At 39.3% G+C, this 27,016-nt stretch overlaps 1 protein-coding gene across 1 annotated transcript in view; it reads left to right on the top strand.

Annotated features, from left to right (window-relative positions):
- The window catches only part of thsd7aa (thrombospondin, type I, domain containing 7Aa), a 104,280-nt gene that overhangs the window by 58,953 nt on the left and 18,311 nt on the right, over positions 1-27,016 (top strand). Inside the window, exons 6-19 of the mRNA XM_057355119.1 lie at positions 1,805-2,008; positions 6,398-6,592; positions 11,072-11,324; positions 12,860-12,975; positions 14,588-14,720; positions 15,111-15,214; positions 16,939-17,133; positions 18,401-18,667; positions 21,194-21,372; positions 22,182-22,315; positions 22,407-22,560; positions 24,150-24,294; positions 24,676-24,791; positions 25,213-25,330. Coding sequence (XP_057211102.1) covers positions 1,805-2,008; positions 6,398-6,592; positions 11,072-11,324; positions 12,860-12,975; positions 14,588-14,720; positions 15,111-15,214; positions 16,939-17,133; positions 18,401-18,667; positions 21,194-21,372; positions 22,182-22,315; positions 22,407-22,560; positions 24,150-24,294; positions 24,676-24,791; positions 25,213-25,330 — 2,313 coding nt within the window. The remainder of the gene's footprint in view (positions 1-1,804; positions 2,009-6,397; positions 6,593-11,071; positions 11,325-12,859; positions 12,976-14,587; positions 14,721-15,110; positions 15,215-16,938; positions 17,134-18,400; positions 18,668-21,193; positions 21,373-22,181; positions 22,316-22,406; positions 22,561-24,149; positions 24,295-24,675; positions 24,792-25,212; positions 25,331-27,016) is intronic.

Raw genomic sequence — 27,016 nt, 5'->3', positions numbered from 1 at the left:
CTCCATATACCCTCTTGGGACCTGGATGTAATCCTGACAGGTCTCAACAGGCCCCCCTTCGAGCCCCTAGGGGATGCCGCTCTTCCTCATCTCACGATGAAGACGGTTCTCCTTATGGCGCTCGCCTCCATCAAGAGGGTAGGGGACCTACAGGCATTCTCCGTGTCCCCTGACTGCCTAGAGTTCAGACCCAGGGATTCTCACGTTATCCTGAGACCTCGGCCCGGCTACGTGCCCAAGGTTCCCACCGCTCCTTTTCGGGACCAGGTGGTGAACTTACAGGCGCTCCCCACTGGGGAGGAAGACCCAACCCCGTCCGTGTTGTGTCCAGTACGCGCGCTGCGCCTTTACTTAGACCGCAGAGCTTCAGGAGCTCGGATCAGCTCTTTGTCTGTTTCGGAGGTCAGCAGAAGGGGGAGAGCTGTCTCCAAGCAGAGGTTGGCCCACTGGATTGTGGATGCTGTCAAGGCAGCTTACCAATCCCTAAATCGCCCGTGGGCACTGGCACGTGGCGCCTCTCTCACAGACATATGCAGAGCTGCGGGTTGGGTTACACCCAACACCTTCGCGAGGTTCTACAACCTCCGCGTAGAGCCGGTGTCAGCCTGCGTCCTGCATGGCAACATGTAGGACCGGCAACTGGTAGGGTGTACGCCTATATTGGTTCTTTTCCCCCTCTCTCGAGTGGGTCAGTATACCGATCCAGCCTCCCTTCTTTCCCCACTGGGTGAAGAACAGGCACTCCATCCATCACTAAGCAAGCACCTTCTGGGGCGGGCTGGGCAGAGCAGCCCTGCCCCTTAGGCCGGGTTCCCAGAGTTATTCGCATCATAGCTCTAACCGGACCTAGTGCTACCAGACTTTGCAACCCCCCAGTAGGGCGGTTCCGTCTGATGTATCCTCATGTTGGTTCTCACCTTGGTAACCCATGACCTCCCCAGGTGGACCTCCACCTCGCGGTTTACTCTTCAGCCGCACTTTATTCCCATGAGTTCTCCCCTATCGGTGAGACCATGTGGTATCTCCACTAGACTCCTCCCTGCGGTAGGATGTGATCTCTGTAGCGCATCCCCCACTTGAGGAAGTAGCGCTTACCCAGTGGCCTTACGGTTCCGGGCGGCTTCTCGCTGTTAGAGAAACAAGGCTGCCGCCTGGGAGGCCGAAGGTAGGGGCCTTCCCACCTTTCAAGGAAGCTCTGGGACCCCCTACCTACCCACTGGTAGGTTACAATTTCGCGGTAGCGCTCTCGGCTGACACGCCCAGGCCTGTCACCGTCGCTTTGTTGAGATTGTGACAGGGCACAGTGTTATGGCGTTTTCCATTGGAACCCCATCTGTCGGTTCGACACAACGTCGAGAGACCGACAGAAAAGGAACGTCTCGGTTATGTTTGTAACCTTGGTTCCCTGATGGAGGGAACAAGACATTGTGTCCTCCTTGCCACAACACGTGCTGTCCTCTGCAGCAGTCGTGAGAGGTCTCAGGCTCCTCAGAACAAAGGTGAATGAATGAAGCACGCAGTCTCCCTTTTATACCCGGATTTCCGGGGGCGGAGTCCGGCATGCAAATTTCATTCGCCAATTTACATTGGCCTTTTCTAAGTAGTCGGAAGCGATTGGTTCTCAGGGACGAACCCCATCTGTCGGTTCGACACAACGTCTCGTTCCCTCCATCAGGGAACCGAGGTTACAAACGTAACTGAGACGTTATCGCTAAAGCATCTTACTGTCAATGTGTAAAACTGTATTGACTTACAGTCAAATGGCACTAGCATGATTTTGACTCTGATCTGTACATCTCTCCAGGCTTCAAACTGAGGAAAAGGAACATCATAAATGAGCCCACAGGTGGGACGGGAAACTGCCCCCACCTGACCGAAGCCATTCCCTGCGAGGAGCCCAGTTGTTACGATTGGTTGGTTGTGAAATTGGAGGAGTGTGTTCCAGACAATGACAAAGTATGCGGGCCAGGAACCCAGAACCCACAAGTACAATGTGTCAACAGTGATGGTAAGTGATACACACACCGGCCATCTGCATTATACGGGCCTGTTAATTTTGTGGCACGTTTAATCGTTTAGGCTAATTAAAAATCTTTTGCTTAAATGGCTTTTGCGTTTAAGGGTCGTGTTCAGACGTGTAGAATGCAAATAAACCCAGATTGTTTTGTTCTTGTACAGCTGGGTCCATTCTTGAACTCTATCCGTGGGGCTTATGTTCTGGATTTATGCCCAATTGTAGTAATTGCTGTTTTTGCCCTGGCGGCTGGTTGTAGTTTTCTGTTGTTACAGAGGCCAGAGGGGAAATTCAGAGCTTTAAGAAGTGGCTTTTAGCCTGTTTAACACAAAGCCACATGTGTTGAGGTAGTCTAATTTGTAACTAGATCAAACACCTTAAACTATCCTATGGCATCAAACCAACACCAGAGCCATCAGGAAAATACAGTTCACATGGGCACATGTCCGTGCCTGGAACTACTACAAATAGCTTGCATTTTGTCTGAAGTGGATAAACAACGCTGTCATTTAAATACACTGTCAAACAAATAAAGCATATTGACATGTACATTTATACATTTATCAGACATTTTGATCCAAAGCAACTTACAAATCATTGTAATTTATCAAGCCATGTTTACAAGTATGAAGCACAAAATGCCTATAGATGTTTAAGCTCTGAGAGGTTCGATAATAATGAGATATAATAATAGGTATAAAAAGAATAATTAGAATAATTAGTATAGTCTTTATACAGTCTTGAACATCACAGATATTGAAGACAAATATCTATTTTAAATTTATATGTTATATCTATGTCATATATCTATGTTGTACTAAGTGTTTTAATGGGATTTTGGTGGCTCGCCGGTTGATGTGGAAGCGAAATTCAGCGCCGCAAAACCACGGCTCTAATTCATCCAATCTAATTAATTTCATATAATAGAAAGCAGAGCGTAGCTGAGTGACTATTTTAACAGAGAATAAAATGAACACTTACTAGAGAAATGGAAAGTCTGCCGTCAACAAATAAAATGGATTGATTCACTGCGGCTTAACGAAAATAATTAACCTTAAATTATAGTGGATAATATGAGGTACAAGCAGAATATTTCGCTTTTTAAACAGGACCACCAGCTCTGTGACTTCCTTCTCTTTGCTGTTAATATCTCATCTCGAGGTGCGGCACGACTCGCATTAATAAATCAATTACGGGCGCGTGCCGTAATTCTATTTTACATCCTCGCATTTCACTCCTTGTTCCAGTCAATTTCAGCGTGCGGACATGGCAATTACTGCGACATTCCTGAACCTCAGCTTTTACATTGCTAATGAGGACTCGGGGGAGAGACTGAGAGAGAGAGAGTGTGTGTGTGCGTGCGTGCGTGCGTGCGTGCGTGCGTGCGTGCGTGCGTGTGTGCGCGCAACTCAATCAGGTTTGTAAGGCTCATAATCAGCAGTCCTATTCACAGCAGCTGAAGGTATCATACTCCCATACTGTCACCACGGAGACGACTACCACATCCCCCCAGTTCTCTTATGAATCTTTTACATAGTTACCTGGAGACACCTTACTTGGCACATCATATGCAGTGACTATGTTTTATATACAGTAGGGGAATGGATATATTTTTGTAGCCCATAGAATATGCACTGAACATTTTAATTATCAGTAATCGTCACTTGCCAGCTAACTAAACGAGCAGATCACATGGTTTTAGTCCTGAAATAAATTTAGTTTTGAGTATCAAAATGACCTGGGATGTCATGTACGTGCAATATATGGGTAGTTGACAAGTATGCCATACAAAAATTAAGAAAGCAAATTGTTAATAATATATTATTTAATATTGTTAATATTTGTCATATAAAATAGCATAAGAGAGATTTATCTTCATTGTTAGTTTTTTTCTAAATTGTTTCTGTCACACCATAGGACCCATTTACACATTTATTTGTCAACTACTCATATACAGTAGTGGCCAAAAGCGTTGTCCAGCTTTGGACAAATTGACATCTTATCTCTCTATTCAAATGTATTATTAAAGATGCATTAAACATAATTGAAGTTAATAACTACTTCAAGTAGTTACAAGGTAGTTCAAGTAAATAATTTAGGTCAAAAGGGTAAAGCCGACAAAAAGTTTGAAAACCTCAAGGGTTAGGAAGCAATATCTTTAGCCTGGCATGAAAACAATGCAATTTGGTCTTGTGAGATGATCTCTTATTAACTAATTAATAGCAAAATAAACCATATGAGAGTGTATGCCATACAGATAACAGATAGGAAGAAGTACATGTTCACAGTCACCCGTATATAAAAACTAAAACATCCTTTCAATCCATAAATACCAAAAATTAATAGAAAAAACGCATGGTTCCCTCTAAAAATATGTTGGGTTATTTCAGCCCATCGTTGGGTCAAAAATGGACAAACCCAACTGTTGGGTTGTAATTAACCTACGCTGGGTTGTTTCAACCCAAATGCTGGGTTCTTTTAACCCATTGTTGAATCAAATAAAAAAACATTCTTGGGGTTAATTTAACCCAACAGTTGGGTTTGTCCATTTTGTGACCAAACAATGAGTTAAAATAACCCAATAGTGTTGGCATGATCTTGACACTAAATAAAAATGAGCAATCTACATACTATTTATTCCTGCTACATCTACCTAAAAGTAGAAATAACATTTTTGATTTACAATTCTCAGTAGAGTCCACAGCAGTAAAGAACCTCATCCATTACTCCATCACTTTCTAGCCATAGGCTTGCTGCAACACGTTGACCCATTTAAGTCCAGATACCTGGCTGCTGTGAGAAATAATATGATTTGTTCAAGGTCACCTCTCTCTTTGTCCTGCCTTGCAGACAAGCACATGGTAAATATGTTATTCTAGCACCGGCCATATAAATTAAATTGGCTCCACGTGTCCCTCAGAATCATTCTGCATTTAGCTGAACTCTCCCTCATTAACTTAGAGCCATTAAGCCTCATCACATTGTGACAGCGCTCGATGGAGGAAATGTCAGGTGCCGTCTGGTAGTTTTCCATCAGGGGACAGTCAGATGCAGGTGAGGTTTAACACATCTGAGATGTTTAAAGGGTGGACGTGCAGCCGTTATTACATTTGTCCCAGCGGGTACTCACTGAGTGATTCATGGAGACGGTTTATTTGTTTTTTCTCGACAAAGTTTTCCTTACTTATTCTTTGATTAATTAGTAACGAAATCTAGATTGAGCTGTTAGCGTGAAACATGATGGTTGGCTTCTAGCTGGTTTTAAGCTGATCTAAGATGAAAAGAGTTTTCTGAAGGGAATTTGTGTTTTAAAAGATATTTGGCCACAGCCACTTTCTATTTGTCTTGTAAGATCTCTATTGTTAAATCAGACCCTCAAAAAGGCACATGAGCATGTGTAATGGACCGTAATGATTTTCGTCCCGACGTGGAATGTTTTCGCTTGATGTGAGGACGTCTAACTCTTTCCCACCCCCAGTTTCAAGCACTCCTCATTGTTCCCCAGTGCATCCCCTCTTCTCTGCGTTATTGATCTCTGTTGTCTGGTGCTGATGAGAATGGATCTGTTGTGTCTCATGGGGTCCCACGGTGTCATCTGACTCGGTGGGTTTTCTGTCACTGTGGGCTATTTTCAGGGGTGGAGTTTGCCGATCGATACGGGGGCTGGTGCGCCGGCCACAGCGGGGTTGGTGTCCTAAAATTGGCTCTTTGAATGACCTCTATGAAGAAATCTACTGTTTTGCTCTCTTGTTTTTGTTTTTGTTTCTGACATAGAGGTGACAGCGTAACCTTGAGTGTAAAGTGTAAATGTTTGCTTTTACATTTACGTTGATGTATAAGGTGATATAAAATGAAAGTTCACTTGTACAGGTACTGAACTTCTACCTAACACTGTTGAGTATCAAATGCGATCATTCAATCTATGAGTGTGTAAACTAATATTTATTAATGGGAAATCCATGAGAGTGCATAAGTGTGAGCGTGGGTGTTTTGCCATGAATGTTTGTGTGCTTACAGTCTGGCATAGAGTAGAAATAACGGCTTGGCACTGGATCACGTGCACTGTGTGAATTCTCCTCGTGGGTAGATTTATTTACGCACAGTGACAAGTGGATTAATGTTCACACAATTTAACACAATGTCAAATCACTGAGGTTTCACTTTGCTTTTGCTTTTTTTTAATCCTGTAGGTGAATTTCTTGTACTGCAAAACAGCGGATGATTTTACTTTATAATTTATCAGGTGTTTAGGCCCTTTTATTACCATATGGTTTAATAAGTTATACAGTTCTATATCCCCAGTAGCATCAAAAAAGAGCTTGCTAAAGTTCCCATTATTGCACATAAAGAATATATAAACGCATGTGTTTTGTCTGCTTTCAGGTGAATATGTGGACAGGCAGCTGTGTCGGGATGCCATCCTTCCCATGCCGTCGCTGTGTGAGGTGCCTTGTCCAAAAGACTGTGTGCTCAGTCCCTGGACGTCCTGGTCCCTGTGTTCCAACACCTGCTCGGGGAAGAACACAGAGGGCAAACAGACCCGATCACGTTCAATCCTGGCTTACAATGCTGGTGAAGGTAACAGTGTTAACATTTACAAACTGCTTCCACAACCCTCCCAAACATGGTTTCTTACTTTGCTAAAAACTAATGATGGGTATGATGGTACTTGTTAAGTGATTGTAGCGGCATGCATATGGACAACGTGGGATTTAATTTATTTGGAAAACTTGAATCTACTTTGTATCGCGCAGGTGAACGCTTCAACTCAGCTTTGATGATTATAATGGGAGCAGTTTCATTTGATTATATGCAAACTATGAACTTTGTGTAACTGTACTGTAGGTTGTTTACGGTTGCTTGGTGATATTGGACAATTAATATACTGTCAAATTCAACTTTAGATGTGGCTTATTCAATTCGAATTCGTAAAATAAATGTTCTTAAAGAATTACAAACAAAAGACTCATTTTGCACCGGCTCCAAATTTAGCACTCATATATTATTATTATTTTTTTTTTCATTTTTTCACAGAAGAAAACTCAAATTAGGCAAGTTATATTTCTGGGTAATAACTTATATATATTTACATATTTATTTTTGTTGTATTATAATTATATAATATATATGCATTGCATGTGAACAATTGTTATGTATATATTGTGTATTTTATATTATACATTTACAGTATATAATATTATTGACAATATTAGTGTTTTTACAAAATCAGTCATTGACAATATTCGTATTAACACAAAATCAGTCAATTATTGACAATATTAGTATACAGTATCAATCAATTATTGGCAATATTGGCATTAATACAGTATCAATTCATTTTTGTCCATAGTAGTATTAATACATTATCAATCAATTATTGGCAATATTAGTATTAATACGTTATCAATCAATTTGTTGCCAATATTAGGATTAATACAATATCAATGGGTCATTTACAATATTAGTATTAATACAAATAATCAATGTTAATATTTTCACTATTTTTGACAATATCAGTACATTGTGTCTCCGCTATGTGTTGCCCTAATTGAAGATTTCAGTCACACAGTTGTTTAAATAGACATGAACAGATTATGACTAGCAAAAAGCACTTCCCTCCCTTGTGCTAGTAAAGCAATCTTCCATGTGAGAAGACTGATAAAAAAGCTTTCTATCAGAATGTAATGTGCATCTCCGAGCCTTAAGTGATTCAAACCTCAGGTGAGCTCAGGCTGAGTGTGTCTGATCTGTAATAGACTAATGCTCAAGTGAGTGCTCGTAGGCTAAAACCTCTCCTTTGCCTCTTCTACCCACTCGCCCATATTCCATTTCCACATATATGCAGCTTGAGGAAACTGGAGGAATGACCGAGCTAACAGCTTGGTTTTCTTCAGCATCACATCATTTTTATGGTCACGCTAGCACTAGAAATACTCAGACAGAGCGCATCAGAATCAAAGGCAGTGTTCGATGCATGTGTGGAGTGCGGCTGTATTATGTGTTTACTTTCAGCTTGAATGTTCGGCCACATATGCGCAATGATGAGTTCTGCCCTGTGGCGAATTCCGCTATGTGCTGCGATCTAAGGTTATTAGCTTTCAGATGGTTCAGGAGACGACGCACAAATTGATGATAAGCGTCTAAGAAAGCAGGTGTGTGATAGCAGTAGCATGAAGTTCAGTCGATACAGCCCTGCTTGCCATCTGCGTCAGTGTGAGGTGATGGAGAGAGTTTCATTAGCATGTCTGTGTAGTTCATGAATAATGGAGTTAAACTGTGGCCGCTTGGCCGATAAGAAGCCGATATAACACAATTACAGTAAATGAGAGACATACAGAAAATTGGTCAAACTAAATGAACAATTATTGTGTACTTTATTATGTGGCTAGTTATAACATGTTGCTTAGCGTTAAAACAATCATTGACATAGCGTTTATCTCGGGCAGCTAAATGTAGCTAAACATAAATAGAATGTATAGGAATGTATAGAAATAAATGTAACACACTATAGAGTGGCCAAACAGAAAAAAATGTCATCAGATTGTAAACGTATTGATTCATGCAGTTAATTAAAAATTTCAAAATATCGACCCAATATAGACTTTTCATTGGATGCACGTGCCTAGTCCGAAGTTCATTTCTGGTCTATGTTTGTTGCTCAGCTTCGCTAGTTGCTAATAATATAACTATTTATATTTTATTTAATTTATATTAATATAAATGTATATTACTATTTTATTGTATAATAATTGTATTAAATAAACCGTTGGTTGAATATTATTGTATATTAATTTTATTAAATGAACAATTGGCTGAATAGAGGTTTTCACGACGCGTCATCAATCTGGAAGTCGGCCATGTTGGAGGCATTGAACGTAAACACTACTATTGAACTTAATGGATATCGCAGATATTGCTGGAGAGAAAAAAAAATCTTCTTCAGAAATAACTGAAAATAAAGTGCTTTAATGCAAGTCATTACACCTGAGAATCGCTATAGCCATGTGCTATAACATCACGTGCAGTATAATTCATTATTTTCTACTCTTGACTTCACTCACGAGTCAGTAGTATTTAACGTTACTGTGTGTAGTTAATTTAACTTAACTATTCTACATGGATGTAGACACACACACACACACACACACACACACACATTCATGGGTAAAGAATCACTGTAACACAGTTAAGAGGCACGCTGTTTTATTAAATAACTTGGAGGTGATTTAGTTAAAAGGGACCAGACTGTCAGCGTGTGTATGTGTGTGATTAAACTGTGATTTTTTTTTTAAACAAAAAACTTCCAAAAGTTTTCTATGAGGATAAGGTTTAGGGGTAGGACTTGATTGGCGAACAAAATAAGTAGTTCACTACGTCGGGATGAGAAATATAGGAAATTGGGTCGTCAGTCCTTATATGTATGTGATGTTACTGCATATGGCCATTGTGATTCCTGTTAACCACCTATTAACTTTAGTTTGTCAAAATATCGCGCCCTTTCCTGCTTACCAAGTCCTTCTCTATATGATTTAGCAGCTTCCACACGTTTTTTTCCGTGATTTAGACATCATAAATTAGTAGAACAACATCTTATGTAGTACAGTAACCGTGCAATCCATGCTGTTATTTAGATCCAAGTATCTCCAATATGGCCGCGCATCCAGGTAATCTGACATCACACACTTGCAGACTTTTTGAAAGTTTGCAGAGAAAAACACACAACGCGATAAAATCTGCAGACTAGCGCAGACTTTCTGCAACAAGTTCAGACTGAAAATCTGGGCAAAAGTCCTGTCGTGTATTCCAGCCTTTACTACTTTTTCTTAAAATAACACATGAAAATTCTGCTTGACGTAATGAAAGAAATTGGGTGGTGATTGTCTACTATTCCTGTAAATCGCTTGAACACCTTTTTTTTAATTTGCTACCTGTGTTAATTTTATTAAAATAAAATAATTACATTTTAGTGCATGCAAATACAAAATGTTCCAATAAAGATGTGTCAGAAAATGTCACTGTCTGAGTGGAGAGCATGAATTTAACGGAGGCGCTGTTGCGTCCCATACCAAGAGATTAACACAACGCTAGATGAGGATGACTACATGAACTGCAACTCTTTGTGGTGCAAGGAACATGCAATTATACGCTGAGCTGTGTTCAGACTCACTTTTGTAATTGCACAAAGGATTAATCTTCATGTGAGACACAGGTCAATAAATAACCAGAGGGAGTGATAATCCCTATTTGAAACAATGTGATTGTCATGCTGGTTTCTGAAGCTCTGCTAATGCGCTGTCCTGGCGTGCCCGGAAACACTATGAGAAGCTTTGATGTTAAATAACCTCCCCTGTTGTATTTTATTTTTATATGATTGTGTCTACCTAGCAGCTCACAGCAAGTGTTTTTTACCTGTGTAATGGAGTGTGTGATAATAGTTGATAACCCTTTTATAGATGAGTAGCTGAAGGACTTTGCGCTGCATTGGTACAAAGGATAAGTCAATTATTCATTATTTTAGGTGCTACTAAAAACAGGCTCTGCTTTTTTCCTCATTCACTGGTTTAACATTTTCTCATTGATTGCTGTATCGGTTGTCAATGCACACCGTTGAGATAATAGCTGACCACTCCGTAGGGATTTTTTTGTTTTGCATGATTGTGGCTTTTCCAAAAAACAGGCAGTGCTTGGTAAATAATTTGGACATCCAGTATCTTTAACGGTCATGGTTGCATTACCCTTGTGGATTTGACATTTCTCATAGTTCATCCGGGCCACTCACTGGGTCAAATATAGCCACAATACCACACTGCTTGTGTGCAAAGTATATATTTATACACTTGCGTATGAAAAATACAACATGACACCAGATGTAAAAACGATAAGAATAATAGTCATAATAATAGTCATAGTTATTCATCAGGAGCGGAATAAAACAGCTTTACCATAAATTACGTATAGGATTGTCAAATATTAGATCAACCCCCAGTTGATTTTTCAAAGGTTAAAGTTTGGTCTAAATGATCAAGAATTCACCTTCCAACCTTTTTTATCTTCTAGGTGGGGGTCAGTGCCCCAACAGCAGTGCCCTGCAGGAGGTGCGCGGCTGTAATGATCATCCCTGCACTGTGTACCACTGGCAGACGGGACCCTGGGGTCAGTGCATAGAGGACACCTCTGTTCCCTCTGCCAACAGCTCGCTGGGCCGCGCCGGAGCTGGAGTCGCCAGTAATGAGGCCTTCTGTTCAGTAGGAATGCAGACGCGCAAAGTCATCTGTGTCCGGGTCAATGTGGGCCAGGTGCCACCAAAAAAGTATGTTTTTGTGTTCAAATGTTTTTGCATTATATCCGTAATTTGATTGATTTTTTTGTGCGTGTTGTAACACTGAAAACTAAGAAGCCTTGAATGAATTGAATTGCTTGATGTATTGATTGTATTTGTTATTAATTGTTTAAGCATTATTTACATTTTTTTCACCGTCTGACAAGGTTACAAATGCTATTTTTAATAGGTATAATTAGATCCTCATACTTTTTTATTTCTTCCCTTTATTCATTGTCTAGCCTAACAATGAGTGCGTTTACATGCACAGTCTTACTCCAATTATGCTTAATAAGCTGATAACAAGTAGGTCATGTAAACGCGTAAAACGTTTTTCTTTTATCGGGGAAAGCTCATAAACGGCGTAAGCAAAACCCGCTCGGCAGAGGTAGGTATTTTCCCATTACTCCGATTTCGCGCTGCATGTAAACGCCTTTACCTGTCTTCTCTCAGTTTTGTTTATGCGCATGTCTGACAGCGCAATAGTAAAAGTCCCAAACGGAAGTAACAGTAAAATTATGCATAAAAGTCTGCTCTCCAGTCATGCAGTTGATGTAGAAACGTCAAAATGAAAAAGTATTCTGCGGACATTACAAGAGATATAAAAAAACAGTTTCTGACCGTTTTCCCGCTGCATTTTTAATGACTAAACAGACTATCGATGGTGACGTCACCGCACGCGAGAAACCTGGCAAGTCTCAAACTTCCATATAAACGCGGTTTTCTCTCATCCGGTATTTAAGGTAGATAGATCCGGTCTTCCCCGCAAGGCGTCAAATGGGGTGGGAATGTGTTTATTTATTTTGTTTAATAGCTGCATTGTTCTGTCAGTGACTGTAAAAACAAGATGTCTGGCTCAGGGACCCCATGCTGGAAATGGCAATGAGGCACACTTTCTTTCTACCAGGGGTTATTCATGCGCTGGGCTTTGCCCGCTAATCTACATGTTCACATACGCACGCAGATTTGCAGACACGGGCTGCATGCTGATCATCATAAGATGGGGATTTTGTGTGAAAGGGACAGGAATGACATGGCGGTGTGAATAGGAAATGTCATATGTTCAAGGCATCCTACTGTATACATCCACTATTCTTTTTGAAAAGAAAAATATTTTGCATTCTTGCATTTAATTTAATTGACTGATTCACTAATTGAATTAATAAAAACAATTGTATTGAAATTAAATAACTAAAAATGAATTTTGGTTTGGCATGTCCCCTTTTTTCTTTTTATTCCAGTATGCACTTGTTGTGGCATGTACTTTGATGCATACAAAACCTCACGCCAACATCATTTGCGAATGTTTCAAATAACATCTTGTATGATAAAAGCTTGGAAAATCATGGTCTTGTACAAAGAAGTTAATACGGCTGTGCTTGTTCGGATACTAGCCACCTAGGAATAGTGCACATTCCTAAATAGTTCCTCATTATGTTTCATATTATTTCTTGTTTCAAATCTAAACCTTATTTTCAGTGTTTGGTTTAGGATAAGCATGTGCCTGTTTTGTTGTGTTTGTGTAGGTGTCCCGAGAGCCTACGTCCAGACACAGTAAGACCATGTCTCCTGCCCTGTAAGAGAGACTGTATCGTCACTCCATACAGCGACTGGACCCCCTGCCCCACCGCATGCCATACAGGTGCTGTTCTGCTTCTTAAAACAAACTTGAAGTACAGCTGGATAAATGACTCAATGTTTAATTTATTGCATTAATGTAGGCATATTCCACATTTTTCGTGCAGTTCTTTATCTTTTTTCATCAACTGAAGAATATAAATTATAATCCAAAGGAAAGTTTATAGTTCTTTGTGCTGTAGTATTTTGTTGACTTGACTACTTTTTTTGTATTGTACTTTCCATTAGATTTTTTTGTTCCCACATTATGAACACAATAAAGATGCATTGTTGCTTGGCAACCCAGTCTATAGGAACCAGAACAAATATTATAATAAGCAGCCAATATCAGAGCAATTTGTTATATAAGGCGAACTTGTGCTGCATTGCAATTGCTTGTTAAAACCATTTATAACTGTGAATGTCACACTTGAGCGTGTTTGAAATATTGTAATGCCTTTGAAAGAGCATCAGCTTGAGAGATACTGTATTGGGCATGTTTTATCCTGCACTTGTTTTTTTGCCTTTGTTTTCTTCTGTAGCTGATTATATTGAAATGTATGTGGTTTGACCTGTTTTTTTTTTTTAGAAAGCAACCCACAGGCAAATATATAATCATTTACCCACCCTCTTGTCATTTTAAACCTGTATGACTTAATTTCTTCCGCAGAACACAAAAGAAGATATTTCGAAGAAAGTTGGTAACCGGCACCCAGTGAATGAATGAGTGCTGGCACTGTTCAGTTACCAACTTTCTTCAAAATGTCTTCTTTTGTGTTCTGCGGAAGAAAGAAAGTCCTTTAAAGAACACAGAGAGTTTCCTAAAGTCTCCTTGTTCTCAGTTGTAGCTCATGCATATATAACCCAGAAATCCCACGTCTCTCTAAGAGTTTCAGAAGAGATCTGTGCAGTGTCACAAACTGCTCAGTTTTGCCAAGATAATCTACAATCAAAAATCAAATTCCAGTATAAACTCGATATGAAATTTCTCATCACGTCCAAAGTGATCTGTGCTTTTCTATTCCCTTTTCCCTGAGCAACAACAGAGCAACCTCTGCGCCATAAAATTTTCATTTGAGGAAGCAAAGTGGCTCAGTGCTACAAAATGAAAACAAATAATCCAGAACGAGACGCACATGTTTGTCAATGTCTTTGCCTAGTGAAAAACTTGAGAGTATGAATCACTCTAACGAGTTTATTTGAAAGAGAACATCTGTGCATCGTGGTTTCGTTTTTATCATTTCTAAATAGAGTCTAATATTGTACTCATTAATCCACAAAGCAGATGGCACTGCCATTTCCGAAGTATTAAGGCTGAGGTCGGCTGCAAACCTTGTTAACTGTAACACAGTCATGCAGAAACTAATGGCTGGAATACACTACAAGATTTTTGGAATCTGAAAAGATTTTTTTAAAACTAGACATCATACACTTTTTTGAAAGTTTCGGATAGAAACACACTAACTGATCAAATCTGCAGACTGTCACAGACTTTTCAAAACAAGTCCAGACTGAAAATCTGAGCAAAAGTCTTGTAGTGTATTTCAGCCCTAATGTGCTGATTCGATGCTCTCTACAATTCTCTGTTTATGTGTTACTGTTTTATATTTTCTGTTCATCTTCTCTAGCGTATTTAGGTGGTACCATCAAAAAGAAGCAATCCAGGAAACGCATCATAATTCAGCTTCCAGCTAATGGAGGCCAGGACTGTCCAGAAGTTCTCTTCCAGGAAAAGGAATGTGATGCTGCCTCTGTTTGTCCAGGCTACAGGTAAACATAACGTCAAAATCGGTAACACTTAACTTAAAGCATATATGTATACCGCATTATAAAAGTAGTTTTATGTTTTAATTATGCCTTGTAATGCACCTTATATTGTCTCATGAATAATTGTAACTACAGTTTATGCATTATACCACTTATCAATTCATTGTTACACTTCGCATTTTTATTTTGGTTATAATTCTGTAGAACAACATTTAATGTATTACAACAAACATTATGAACAATTATAATCCATCATACCATTTAATAACCCTTAATAATTTAACTTACCTCAAAATCTAATTCCTGAAGTCATGCCAATGTAGGATACACACACTTTATTATAAAAATGTTATAAAAAGCTCTCAATAACTTGAAATTAAATCTGTTCCGCAGGTGGAAAACTCACAAGTGGAGAAGGTGTCAGCTGGTGCCATGGAGCGTTCGGCAGGACAGCCCCGGAGCTCAGGAGACCTGTGGACCAGGACTACAAGCAAGAGGTTAATAACTGCTTAAAAGATGCTACATCTTTCAATGATGTTTGTCAAAACTACTTTGTAGATGCTTTGCTTCTCATCGCAGCTGGGGAGATGCGTTTACGTGTTGTAAATGCATGAGATTGGTGAAAATGTGATCTGTAACTGAGAATTGGCATCAAAGCTCTTCTGCAGGCTCTTTACAAATAACATTAATCACTGTGTAAATGCCTTCAGATGCAACTAAATGATTCAGAAGCTCTCTGAAGTAGTCGAAAGATTAACCTTTTGCTCCAACTCTCACCATAAATACTTTAGGGGTTTTAACGCTGGCCTACTACTGTGGAATGAATAAAAATATACTTGAAAATGAAAGATGAGATTCTTTGATTATAGGCTTGCAGACTGTGAATGTTGCCACGAGGCGATGAGCATCTCTAATCGAGGTTTATTTACTGGAATAGTTCTGAAAGGGCGTTTTCACACCTGTGTATCGATTGCTTTGTTCCGAAACCGGGGGTTAAATCGCTACAATATTGCAATTTATTTTAGTTCGGTTCACATTCACAAGGCAATATTTCCAAACGGACCAAACTTTGTTAATAAAAGTCACGTGCGTGTAAACTCTCCTTCGATTGGTCAGAGCGCATCTGTTTATTTTCCGGCCGGTAACGCGAGTGATAATGAGCGTCAGCTGCGCGTTGCACCGGTCTCGCGTCTCTCACGGCGGAGCTCGGGAAGAATAAAAGGAGGAGAAGGACGAGAGAGAACCAGGCCTGGATTTTATGTTATGTTTTATTATGTTTGTGTGGCCGGCAGTCGACCGTGAGGGAGCTGTCAGCACTTTACTTTCATTTTGTTGTTTGTTTATTTTATTAAAAGTTTGGTTTAACATTTGCAGGTTCCCGCCTCCTTCCTTCCTTACTGTGAACATTGTTACAGGGCTCTATTAGCAAAACAATCCCTTTTGCATCATGCAACTTTACGTAATTACCCATCATACATTGTGATACAGTCTGGTTCGTTGGGTCGGATGGCTTTCACATGTCTAGCGAACCGCTCCAGAGTTCGTTTGCAATCGGGCCGAGACCCGATTGTTTTGTGGCGGATCCTAGCGTGATTGCTGTGTTCACATATGACTAAATGAACCGAACCAAGAGAGAAAACGCACCAGGTTCCGAAACAAACCCTTATGTGTGAAAACGCCCAAAGTCTGATTATATGGGAAGGTTTACATTTTTGGAAAATTGAGGACGCAAAAAGGAGAAATTTCCCATCATGGATGACCCATGAACTGTCTCACAAAAGTGGATATGACTCAAAAGAAAATGCCAGAAGATCGTCTGTAAATGTTTCACAGACTTACATTATAACCACAACGCAAAGATGGTCAATAGATATCAAGATAAGCAGCACTTTACAGCACAGCCTGCATTAGCGACCATTACTCGTAATAGTATCCCGCAGCACACAGACACGGCTGAAGAAGCAATCCAATACAGTTGCTTTCACACTGATTCAACAAAATGCGTCTGGATCCGTTCGGCTCGAGTCAATAGGCATTAAACTGCCCTCTCGTGTAATCCATCACAAGATGCTTATCTTTATTCAATATCTGCGACTTTATTGGTGAGAGAAGGCTGATCCTCATCACCGTCAGCCATTGAAATGAAGAGTTTTGTTAGCGGATGGTATTTTTCTTATTGTGAGTTTAGTTCCATTTCTAATCTTTCTTTTTTCGTTTTCAGCTGTCTCTTGTAAGAAGGTGGATGGTGGAGCATCAGATGTAGCGGCGTGTCTGAAGTTTGCTGGTCCTATGCCTCAGCTCACTCAGTCATGTCAACTTCCGTGTCAAGATGACTGCCAGCTAACCAGCTGGTCCAAATTCTCATCATGTGCAGCTGATTGTGTAGGTGTTCGGTCCAGGAAAAGGATGCTTGTTGGTAAGCTCTGGTTCTGGACATTTCATCAGCATTTCTAGATGTATTGTGGTCATTTCAGTCCAATGTTTGTTGAATTTCAACAAAATCAAACCTCAGGAGTGATATAAAGTCGTTCAACAGCAATGTGAAAGACTGACAGCATGACAAGACACATGAAAAAAATCCAGGCTATCACATAGAAAGATAAATTTGTAAACTTTATCTAAATACATGTACAAAATGACTGTTATATTGCTCAAAAGTGAATATGAACTTGTTTTCTTTGAAGTATTTGAGGTCTAAAAAATACAGAGCATCTTTTCTGTTATTTTGACCTGTTTCTCCAGTTTTCATTTTCTGCAAATAAATGCAAATAGAAACAATATTTATGTTTGAAATTTGGGAGAAATATTGTTAGTAGTTCACAGAATGAAACAAATATGATCATTTTAACTAAACACATACTTATAAATATAATTCAGAAAATAATTTTGAAATATTCTCTTATTTTTTTCCGCAGCTGTATATTACTACAATACAGCATCAAAATAAATATTTTAACTTGATGTGTAAATCATTTTACAATGGTAGAGATTAATTAAAAGGCAAAGTTAATCTACAAAAAAAAATCTTTCATAATTTATTCACCCTCATAATCATTCAAAACATGTTTCTTTCTTCTGTGGAACACAAAAGAAGATATTTTGAGAAATGTCTTTTTGTTCATACAATGGAAGTATGTGGGCCAATGTTGTTTAGTTTTTGAACGTTGGTGTTTGGTTGAATCTTCTTTTGTGTTCTGGAGAAGAAAGAAACTCATACAAGTTTGGAATGGATAAAGACATTTTTTTTGGATGACCTGCCCTTTAAATAAACCTTATCTGATACAAAGACTTGAGCTAAATGGCATCAATGAGACATGTGATTGAATCTCACCTGAGGCAGGAATGTGACTTAACCTTTATTGTAAAGTTCTGTGAGGAGATCAGTTGGTGATTTAGAAGGTTACAAAACACATTGTGTGTCCCAAACACTGCCCTTACTAAAACTATAATGTTTACATGGAATTAGACCATACTCTGTTTGAATGGGTATTAATTCTTTGTTAGCAGAAAGACTTCAAATTACAAAAGAGCGAGATAGCAATGCAGGACTTTGAATTTTATTACTTTGAATTTTTATTAACCATTATAAAACAAATGAAAATAAAATAAACTGCATTATTTGATGCTGTGACTTTGAACTTCACCTTTCTAAACAACTGTGTTGATATGATTTATGCCCTCAGGTAAAAGCAAAAAAAGGGAACAATGTAAAAACACACAGATATACCCTCTAAGCGAGACGCAGTACTGCCCGTGCAACAAGTACAACGCCCAGCCTGTGGGAAACTGGTCGGACTGCATACTGCCCGAGGGTGGACGTGTAGAGGGGCTTTTGGGGATGAAAGTACAAGGTGATATCAAGGAATGTGGCCAGGGCTACCGGTATCAAGCTATGGTGTGTTATGACCAAGACAACCGACTCGTGGAGACATCACGCTGCAACAGTCACGGTGGGTTGACAGACATCAGTGTTTACACTTTTTGGTCATGCAGTTACGTTTGGTTTGTTTATGCATGGGAAAAATTACACATGGTTTTGTTTTATTGACATTCATTATTGACCATTTGGGGTATTTAAGTGATAGTTCACTGAAAAATGAAAATTCTGTCATCATTTACTCACCCTCTTGTCATTTCGAACCTGTATGACTTTCTTTCTTCCGCAGAACACAAACGAAGATATTTTGAAGACAGTTGGTAACCAAACAGCACTGCCCCCCATTCACTTCTACTGTATAGACACAAAACCAATGCAAGTGAATGGGGGCCAGTTAACGACATTCTTCAAAATATCTTCTTTTGTGTTCTGCGGAAGAAAGAAAGTCAAACAGGTTTGAAATGATAGGAAGGTGAGTAAATGATGACAGAATTTGTATTTTTCTGGTGAACTATCACTTTAAGAAAGATATTCGAACACAATGCATGTTAAAATCAATCCTTGAATTAAGACAGTAAAGATCTTACGTATGCGTCACACCTACTGATGGTCAAAACAAAATCAATGTTGAAAATATGGAGTGCTCTGCAACAGTGTTCATCGTCTAATTCTGCTCGGGGACCTCTCACAAACCTCCAAAAGCAAAGGAGCTCAGAAAGGAGCATTTAGCAATCCCTTCCACTCAACACAAGATTAGGCTGCGGAAAACTACAGCACTAGATCAAAGCGCGGGCAATGTTTTGGGCCACGCAGTAGCTCAGTGACGTTAAGAACTATGTCTTTAAGAGTCACGATCTCCTAGTATGGATTGTACGTGCTCAGCTTGAGGCCTCTGAGACGCTCAAAGACTTGGCATCACTGGTGTGATGGTGTGCTGACGGAGGCAGGGCATTTCTCTCTCGCTCACTCTCTCTCCCTTCCTTCTCTTCCTGCCGCCTCTGAGACATCCCTCACTCCAGTCAGATGCCCAACTCTGCACAATTTGAAGTATGGTTCTGTTTTGTGAAACTGTCAGATTGATGTGTTGCCCGAGGCGATTTGTTAGTGGGGATTTAGTGTGTTTTCAATCCATCTATGGGAAGAGATGTTTCTTATATAGCACTGGGTTCAAAAGTGCAAGTGGATACAGTTAGTATTAGATGATGACATTTTTTTACGTGTGTATTTGCGTATATAGGATTTTTTATTTTAAGGCACAAACTGTGGAAGACCGAGAAACAAGGGAAAATAAGCCATTATCATTTTTTACGTTCACTTTGTATCTTTTACCGTTTGCTGAAAAATTTAGTAGTCAACCACAAAAAAATATTGATACTTTCAGCCGGTCACAGGTAGGGTTGTCACGTTTATCAAATTTGACCATAAATTGTCTTCTAAATAATAGCAATTATGGGAATTGCGTGTTTTAAGGCTTTGACAATTTTTGTGATCAATTGTCACACAAATGGTATGATCCCACTTGTATTAATTCCATGATTATAACACAAACAAAATATCTGAAAGTTCATCTCCAATGAGAACGAGTTGAGTGATAATAGCTTTTAACTAAGAGTTATCTACTTCTAGTTAAACACATGGAAAAATGACTTCCATGTATAATTATCAATATAATAAATTATTATCTGTATTTTCCTGAGTAATGCATGTGATGCTTTAATGGATCAATGAGTTCAGTTGAGACCACTGCACTGTATTCATTCTTTTTAACAAGCGCCTTTCGTTCCTAGAAGGCAGAAGTAATTTAGGCTTCCCATTTGTCCATAGACAGGATGTCAAGGCAAATGTCAGGATCAGCCAGGGAGCAAATGAGATTTCTTACTGTGTGCTTTGACATCATAACCAGCAACCAGAAATGGTCTTTTTGTGTCTTTCTGCAAGCTCTGACAATTTTTGTTATTGAATTTGTTACTTTGTTATGTGGGTGATCTTTTGATTTAATTACAAAATATCTCTCCCGTCGCTGCTTTTTCAACACCAATCTCCAATAACGTTTTTGTTCTACTATAAACTATAGTTTTCAGTCAGATTTTCAGTATTTCGTGAAAATTATATTTATAGGAGCAGTGCATCACAATTGAGACTCCGCCCCCTCTTTTTGAATGTCATTGCTGTCCTTTCAAAACCTTTAATGTTTAAATGAGCTGTTTTTCAGCAATTCTTTTTTTAAATGGTTAAATACTGTGTTGTCAAATGTGACAAGTAGTTTGTAATAGTAGTAATATTAGTTTTTGCTAAACCCAGTGACAAACATAAAGGGTGACTAATAATAATGATTTATGGCAAAAAAAATCACGAAATATGAAGATACAAGGTTTCAGAATGACAGCAGAGATATGTTCCTATAGACCATTTACACAACCCAAATATGAAGCACTTCCTGTATCCGTTTTTTAGCACTACACAAACAGTAAAATAAAATACAACCAACTGAATTGTTAATATCAAATGAACTTAATTATAATTAAATTAATTATATTTTTGAACTGGTTTGACTTATTATACTGTAGATACACAAATTAATTCAATTGCACTTTTACAGGGTACATTGAAGAAGCCTGTATCATTCCCTGCCCGTCTGACTGTAAACTCAGCGAGTGGTCAAACTGGTCACGCTGCAGCAAATCATGCGGCAGTGGGGTGAAAGTACGATCAAAGTGGCTTCGAGAGAAACCGTATAACGGTGGAAGACCCTGCCCTAAACTTGACCATGTTAACCAGGTACAGTATGTAGAAGATCTACATTCATTTATAGACCCTTAATGGTGTCGGATAAGTGCTTGTCTTGTTTTAATGATTCATTAGCAGGCTGTTATAAATACTTAATCAAAAGAACAAACAGAATTACGTTTCATTAATGCACAGAAATAAGCCTGCTTATATGTTAATATCATGGGATAATGTGTTCTACATCACAGCATTATGATTTTTTTAAGATTGTAAAATTAACACAATGTGTATTTGCAAAGCTTTCAAAGATCTACCATCTTTATTTTCCATGTTCTTTTGATCTCACCATCGGGGGCATCCTGCCACAGGCCCAGGTAAATATCTATAAAAAATATTTTTATCATTATTAGTTTTAAAAGTATTTATTTAAATTATTACAAGTCATACTTTCACTTCTCATAATAAGTTTTGCTTATTAATGAATACAAATATGTTTACATCATTTTAACCCAAGATCTTAATAAATATATGTCTTCTGCATGCAGTAACCCAAGGATTCAGAAACATTCTGATAACTGTTATATTATATTGTATTTCTCATGAATATTAATTAGGTGATGTGATGTTCAAACAGTAGTCCTAACTGGTTTGCTCAAAGGAGAAACTGGGCGTTAACTGTTGCGAATTCATTGCACATTCATTCAGTTCACTACCAAAGTGGTCTTAAAGTTTCTATATGCAGAAATATATGCTATTCTCACTGCAAATCAAACCTCTTAAACTGTAATGTTTAATCAACAAAAACTCAACTTCCTAGTCATTTCTATAGCCCTGTTGTAATCTTTGTGTTGTCTCTTCAGGTGTATGAAGTGGTGCCGTGTCTGAGTGACTGTAGTCAGTATGTTTGGGTGGCTGAACCGTGGAGCGTCTGGAAGGTCAGTAATGTCGATCTGAAGGAGAACTGCGGGGAAGGTGTACAGACGAGAAAAATCAGGTAAGACATATTTAAACATGCTGTTCTCTAGGAAGTTCATGTTAGTTTAATAAAATCTTTGTAACAGATTATTTGTTTTATGTATGTAAAGGTGCATGCAAAACACTGTGGATGGGCCTTCAGACCCTGTGGAGGACTATCTGTGTGATCCCGAGGAGATGCCTCTTGGAGCCAGAGAGAGCAAGCTTCCCTGTCCAGAGGATTGTGTTCTTATGGACTGGATTCCTTGGAGTCGATGTTCACTGGTGAGAAAACACATTGATCAGTTACATGCCTGTGAACTCTAATGTGTGATTTAGCACACAATCCTACTGCCCCCCAAAGTGTTGTAATGGGTAATTCAGCCCTGTTTTAATTTTTCACACAGTATGGTGCTTATGATGAGGCTGAGCTTAAAGTCCGGGTAAAGAGAATTCTGAGAATTGTTTCTAAACACATAATAGATGTTAGAAATGTATTGCTGAAACACATTACAAAGACTCAAAAGTATGTAGTACTGAATTGTGGAGTTAAACCGTTAAACAGTTTTTCACCAATTCTCTGTACAGGATTTTTTGGGCGGGGCTAAAACGGGGGATCGATGACGCAACGGAGCGTCCGAGCATGCATGGCCCCTCCCCATATCACGTATTCATATAATTCACATACAGCCTACCGGGCTGGAGACTCAGGTTGAATAAATCGAGTGGGCGTGGTTTCAGCGCCAACAGCGGACACGCCCCCAGCGTTTGAGAAGTCCTGCTTATTTGTCCAAGATATTGATAACTTATTTTATTTACTTGGATGTTTTTTTCTCCATTCGCATTTGGCTGGGTGGTTAATAACACACTTTTCTGTTGTGTGACAAACTCAGAACACATTTTTTAGGGTCACTTTACTCGGATTTTAACGTTTTTCAATGCACATGTGCCCTGAACGCCTTTGTCTGGAACTTAAAGGGATAGTTCACCTTAAAATTCTTATAATTATTCGACTCAAGACATTCTAAACATGTATGGCTTTCTTTCTTCTGTGGAACACAAAAGAAGATCGTTTGAGAAATGTCTCTGGTTTTGTGTCCATACAGTGGAAGTCAATGGGGGCCAGCGTTGTTTGGTTACCACCATTCTTCAAAATAACTTTTTTGTGCTCTGCGAAAGTAATGTTCAAACATTAAGTCATGCAGGTTTGGAATGACATGATGGAGAGTGAATGATTCAAGACTTTTTATTTTTGGGTGAGCTCCATCTTTGGGTTCCTTTAAACCCTTGGATTGGCCTTGAACCCTTGGAGGGTTTATGCCAGAATTGGCATTTATCATTTCCTATTTAGAAGGATTTGAGAGGCAGCAGCTGGGCCATTCGAACGCTGTTTATTTCTTGGTCAGCAGTAAACCGGCTATCTGTAAATACAGAAGAGAAAAAGCGGTGAGGGTAATAGGTTTAGATTATGGTGGTGGTTGGTTTCTTGGAGCGCTTCATCTTGCCGGTGGGTAGTGAGCTCGCACATTAAACAGTCAGCAGTGGCATAAGTGTTTACGGGCCATTTTGAGGATTCTCTCAGGGGTGGTAGTGGCGTGGGGGGTTTTCTCGTGTCTCTCTCAGTGTGATTTCCCGGCGTGCTGCCACCGAACTGCAAGGAAAGCTAATTGCCATGGATACCGAGAGTATCCCTGCTGAGAAAATGCAGGAATTTATTTTCCTGCCAACATCTACAACGGCAAAGAAAATACAAAGGCAAAATTCATCCAGCGTGCATATGCTGAACATTTGAAGACGTCCTTTCTTTCACTGAATAGATTGTTTGTTTGTTTTGTTGTTCATTTTATCATCAAGCTCTATATTTTTTATTGAAGCCGTGTAACATGAACAGTACAAGGCAGAGAGCCGCCAGCCCTATACGTCAACCCGGGGATGATGGGAAACAGTGTCCTTCAACTACAGAAAGGGAAACATGCATCCTAAACACAAACTGCTACCATTACTCCTATAATATTACAGGTAACTATTGATAAATACTGTATAGATGGTTTCAAAGCTTCTGTGGCCCAAACTTAACTTCTGGTACACATCCGAAAAGAATAGTCGCTGCAGATAACAAGCAAAAGAAATAACATAGGAAGTTAAACGTATGTCTAGCCAGTATTAATTTGGGTTACCAGTTACTTCACTAAACACCACCCATTCACGAATTGTTCATCATTTAATAAAATGAACATACAATAAATATGATCAAATTGTTAATATAATATACGCTAGAATATTGATTCCCTACAGGAATCACTCAGATCTGATTTGCTGGCTTATAAACTATGAAATGCTTAGAAGTGTTCTGTTAAATGTTATGGATAATCATTTTTGTTTATAATATTACACATCCAGACTGGAGCACGTGTCAGCTGAGCGACAGAGCTGTGTGTGGGGTTGGATTCAAAACACGCATGCTGGACTGTGTTCGCAGTGATGGCAAGTCAGTGGACCTCAAGTTTTGTGAGGAGGTGCGGTAATATTGTTTCACCTTACAATATTTATCTACATGAAATTACAGTAGTTACAAATCGTCGCTGCCACTTTACAAGAAATGAAAAAAACGATTTTTAAAAAATTCATGAAATACTTTGTTTTCAATGTTAACAAGCTCTCTTTAATACTTTCTTTTGGTTAAATATTTGCAAAATCCACAGAAAATCATCAAGAGTGACCTATAGTAATGATTTATGAATAAAAATATGTAAAATGGAGATTCAAGTCAAATTGTATATATACAAAATTGACTTTGTATAGTGCATGAATACATCATTTCACTAATTTTTATATATGGATAAATGACACTAATGGTCTTTTATCTCAAGCTGTGTTTACGCTCCACTCTCTCCCGTACAGTATATATCTAACTAAATGTATTTTCTGTTATGGTAGCTTGGTCTTGAGAAGAAATGGCAGATGAACGCTTCCTGTGTGGTCGAGTGCCCCGTCAACTGCCAGCTGTCTGATTGGTCGTCTTGGTCCGAATGCTCCCACACCTGTGGTCTTGCAGGTAGACTAACACCTCAAGACACTAAAGCTCTGCTTGTTGGATACGAGCCAACACATACTCAACATTTTACAGGTTCAGAGTGATTAAATTTGTCCGGCTTGGTTAATTCACACTCTCAGCAGTCCCGGTTAGAATTAGTTTGACAGCCTCCATCAGACAATTTCAAAAGCCTCGGGAGGGCTGTTGGGTCTCGCGGTCCAAAACGTTAGTCTTTGATGTCAGCTACTGTGACTGGTTCCTCAAATTGCAGGTTTTGGGGAATTACGCTGAGCTTTTAGCTGTCTTGTAGAATTACCAGAGCATTGGCTGAAACCACTGAAAAAATGTATGGTGCGAGAGCAATCGTGTTATCGTCCAAAACCAGTGTTTGAACAGAGGATAATGATGTCCTTCGGTGTAATTCCATCTGCTACCACGATTGATTAGGGGGCCATTATGTTTGTGTGCTCCGGGCCTTTGAGACCACTACACAAGGTCTTTGAAAGCCAATGGCCAGCAACTGATAGACCAAACCCTGCTGCTTTGTGAAACCTATACTGGCTTAGTTCATTGTACCATCTTTAATCTCTCCCCAGGCGGGGGATTCTCACAGAGATAGAGAATCAGAAGGTAATCTGTAGCTCCTAACAGAAAAAAATTGTCTTCATGCTTGTGCGTGGAATAGCCAACATGAATGCAAAGGACTCGGGAATCAAGCTTGGGTTTATTTGTTTATTTTGTCAAACAAGCCAAACAAATACAGCAATGCAATTGTAAGAAACCGTGGCCATGAAGTCCAAAACAACAAATCGCAAAACTAATAACAAATCTGATCAATTTCGAAATTACAGTCTGAAAACACAATATCAAATCTAAAAACAAACTGACAAAACATAAAACACATCAACAAATCCGGAAACAGAATTCAAGTCAGAAAATGCAACGACAGATTGGATAGTTACTGCTAATTGGATAATTGGACTCCTGTCAATCAAGACATCCAGGAAGTACGTTCAATGTTACTATAAGGAAGGACATTCATATGCTTTATAGAGCATATTCAACGATTTATGTTTTAAAGGCAACCATAGTACGCAGAGCCAAAAACGAAATGCATAGTCTTATCCTACAATGCAGATTTTTTTGGCACAAAAAAAACTCAAATGGACTCACTCGGTATCAAACCTAAACCCGTCACTTACCAGTCACACATTGTTTGCACCGTAGCCACCAGTAGAGAAATGACAAACATGCAGAAAAGGATGAAAAAGAAGAGAGAAACAGAACAAACGTGGATATGAGCAATCCCTACGGCTAGAAACCCACACAAAGCCTAGCAAGCGCTTGTGTGTGTAGAGTTTTCCCAATAGAAGTCGGCATATAAAAAGAAGAAACAAAGAGCTTGGGAGTTGATTTGGTTTGTGGTTGTTGGAAAGCAGGGAGCTTCACAGAGGCTTCTCCGGGGGAAAGGCCATCACGGCAGGCTGCGGCAAAGATGAATTGCATGTGGTACAACTAGCTTCGGGCAGCGCGCCGGCCGGGGACCGGGCTGTGATCATGCTGAACATTAAGTGCCTCACTGTGCCATGTGAGCTTGTGTGCATCCAACTTGTTTTCATAATAACAGGTAGTGTATACCGTTCGCCCGCCAGTGCGGAGGCCATTTTCTTCCTTGGATGGTAATTTTATGTCTGTTAAAAACAACAC

This window comes from Triplophysa rosa, linkage group LG16 (assembly GCF_024868665.1).
Source record: "Triplophysa rosa linkage group LG16, Trosa_1v2, whole genome shotgun sequence".
NCBI classification, from domain to species: domain Eukaryota; kingdom Metazoa; phylum Chordata; class Actinopteri; order Cypriniformes; family Nemacheilidae; genus Triplophysa; species Triplophysa rosa.
Note: the sequence above shows the minus strand (reverse complement) of the source record. Positions and strands in the feature narration are given on the sequence as shown.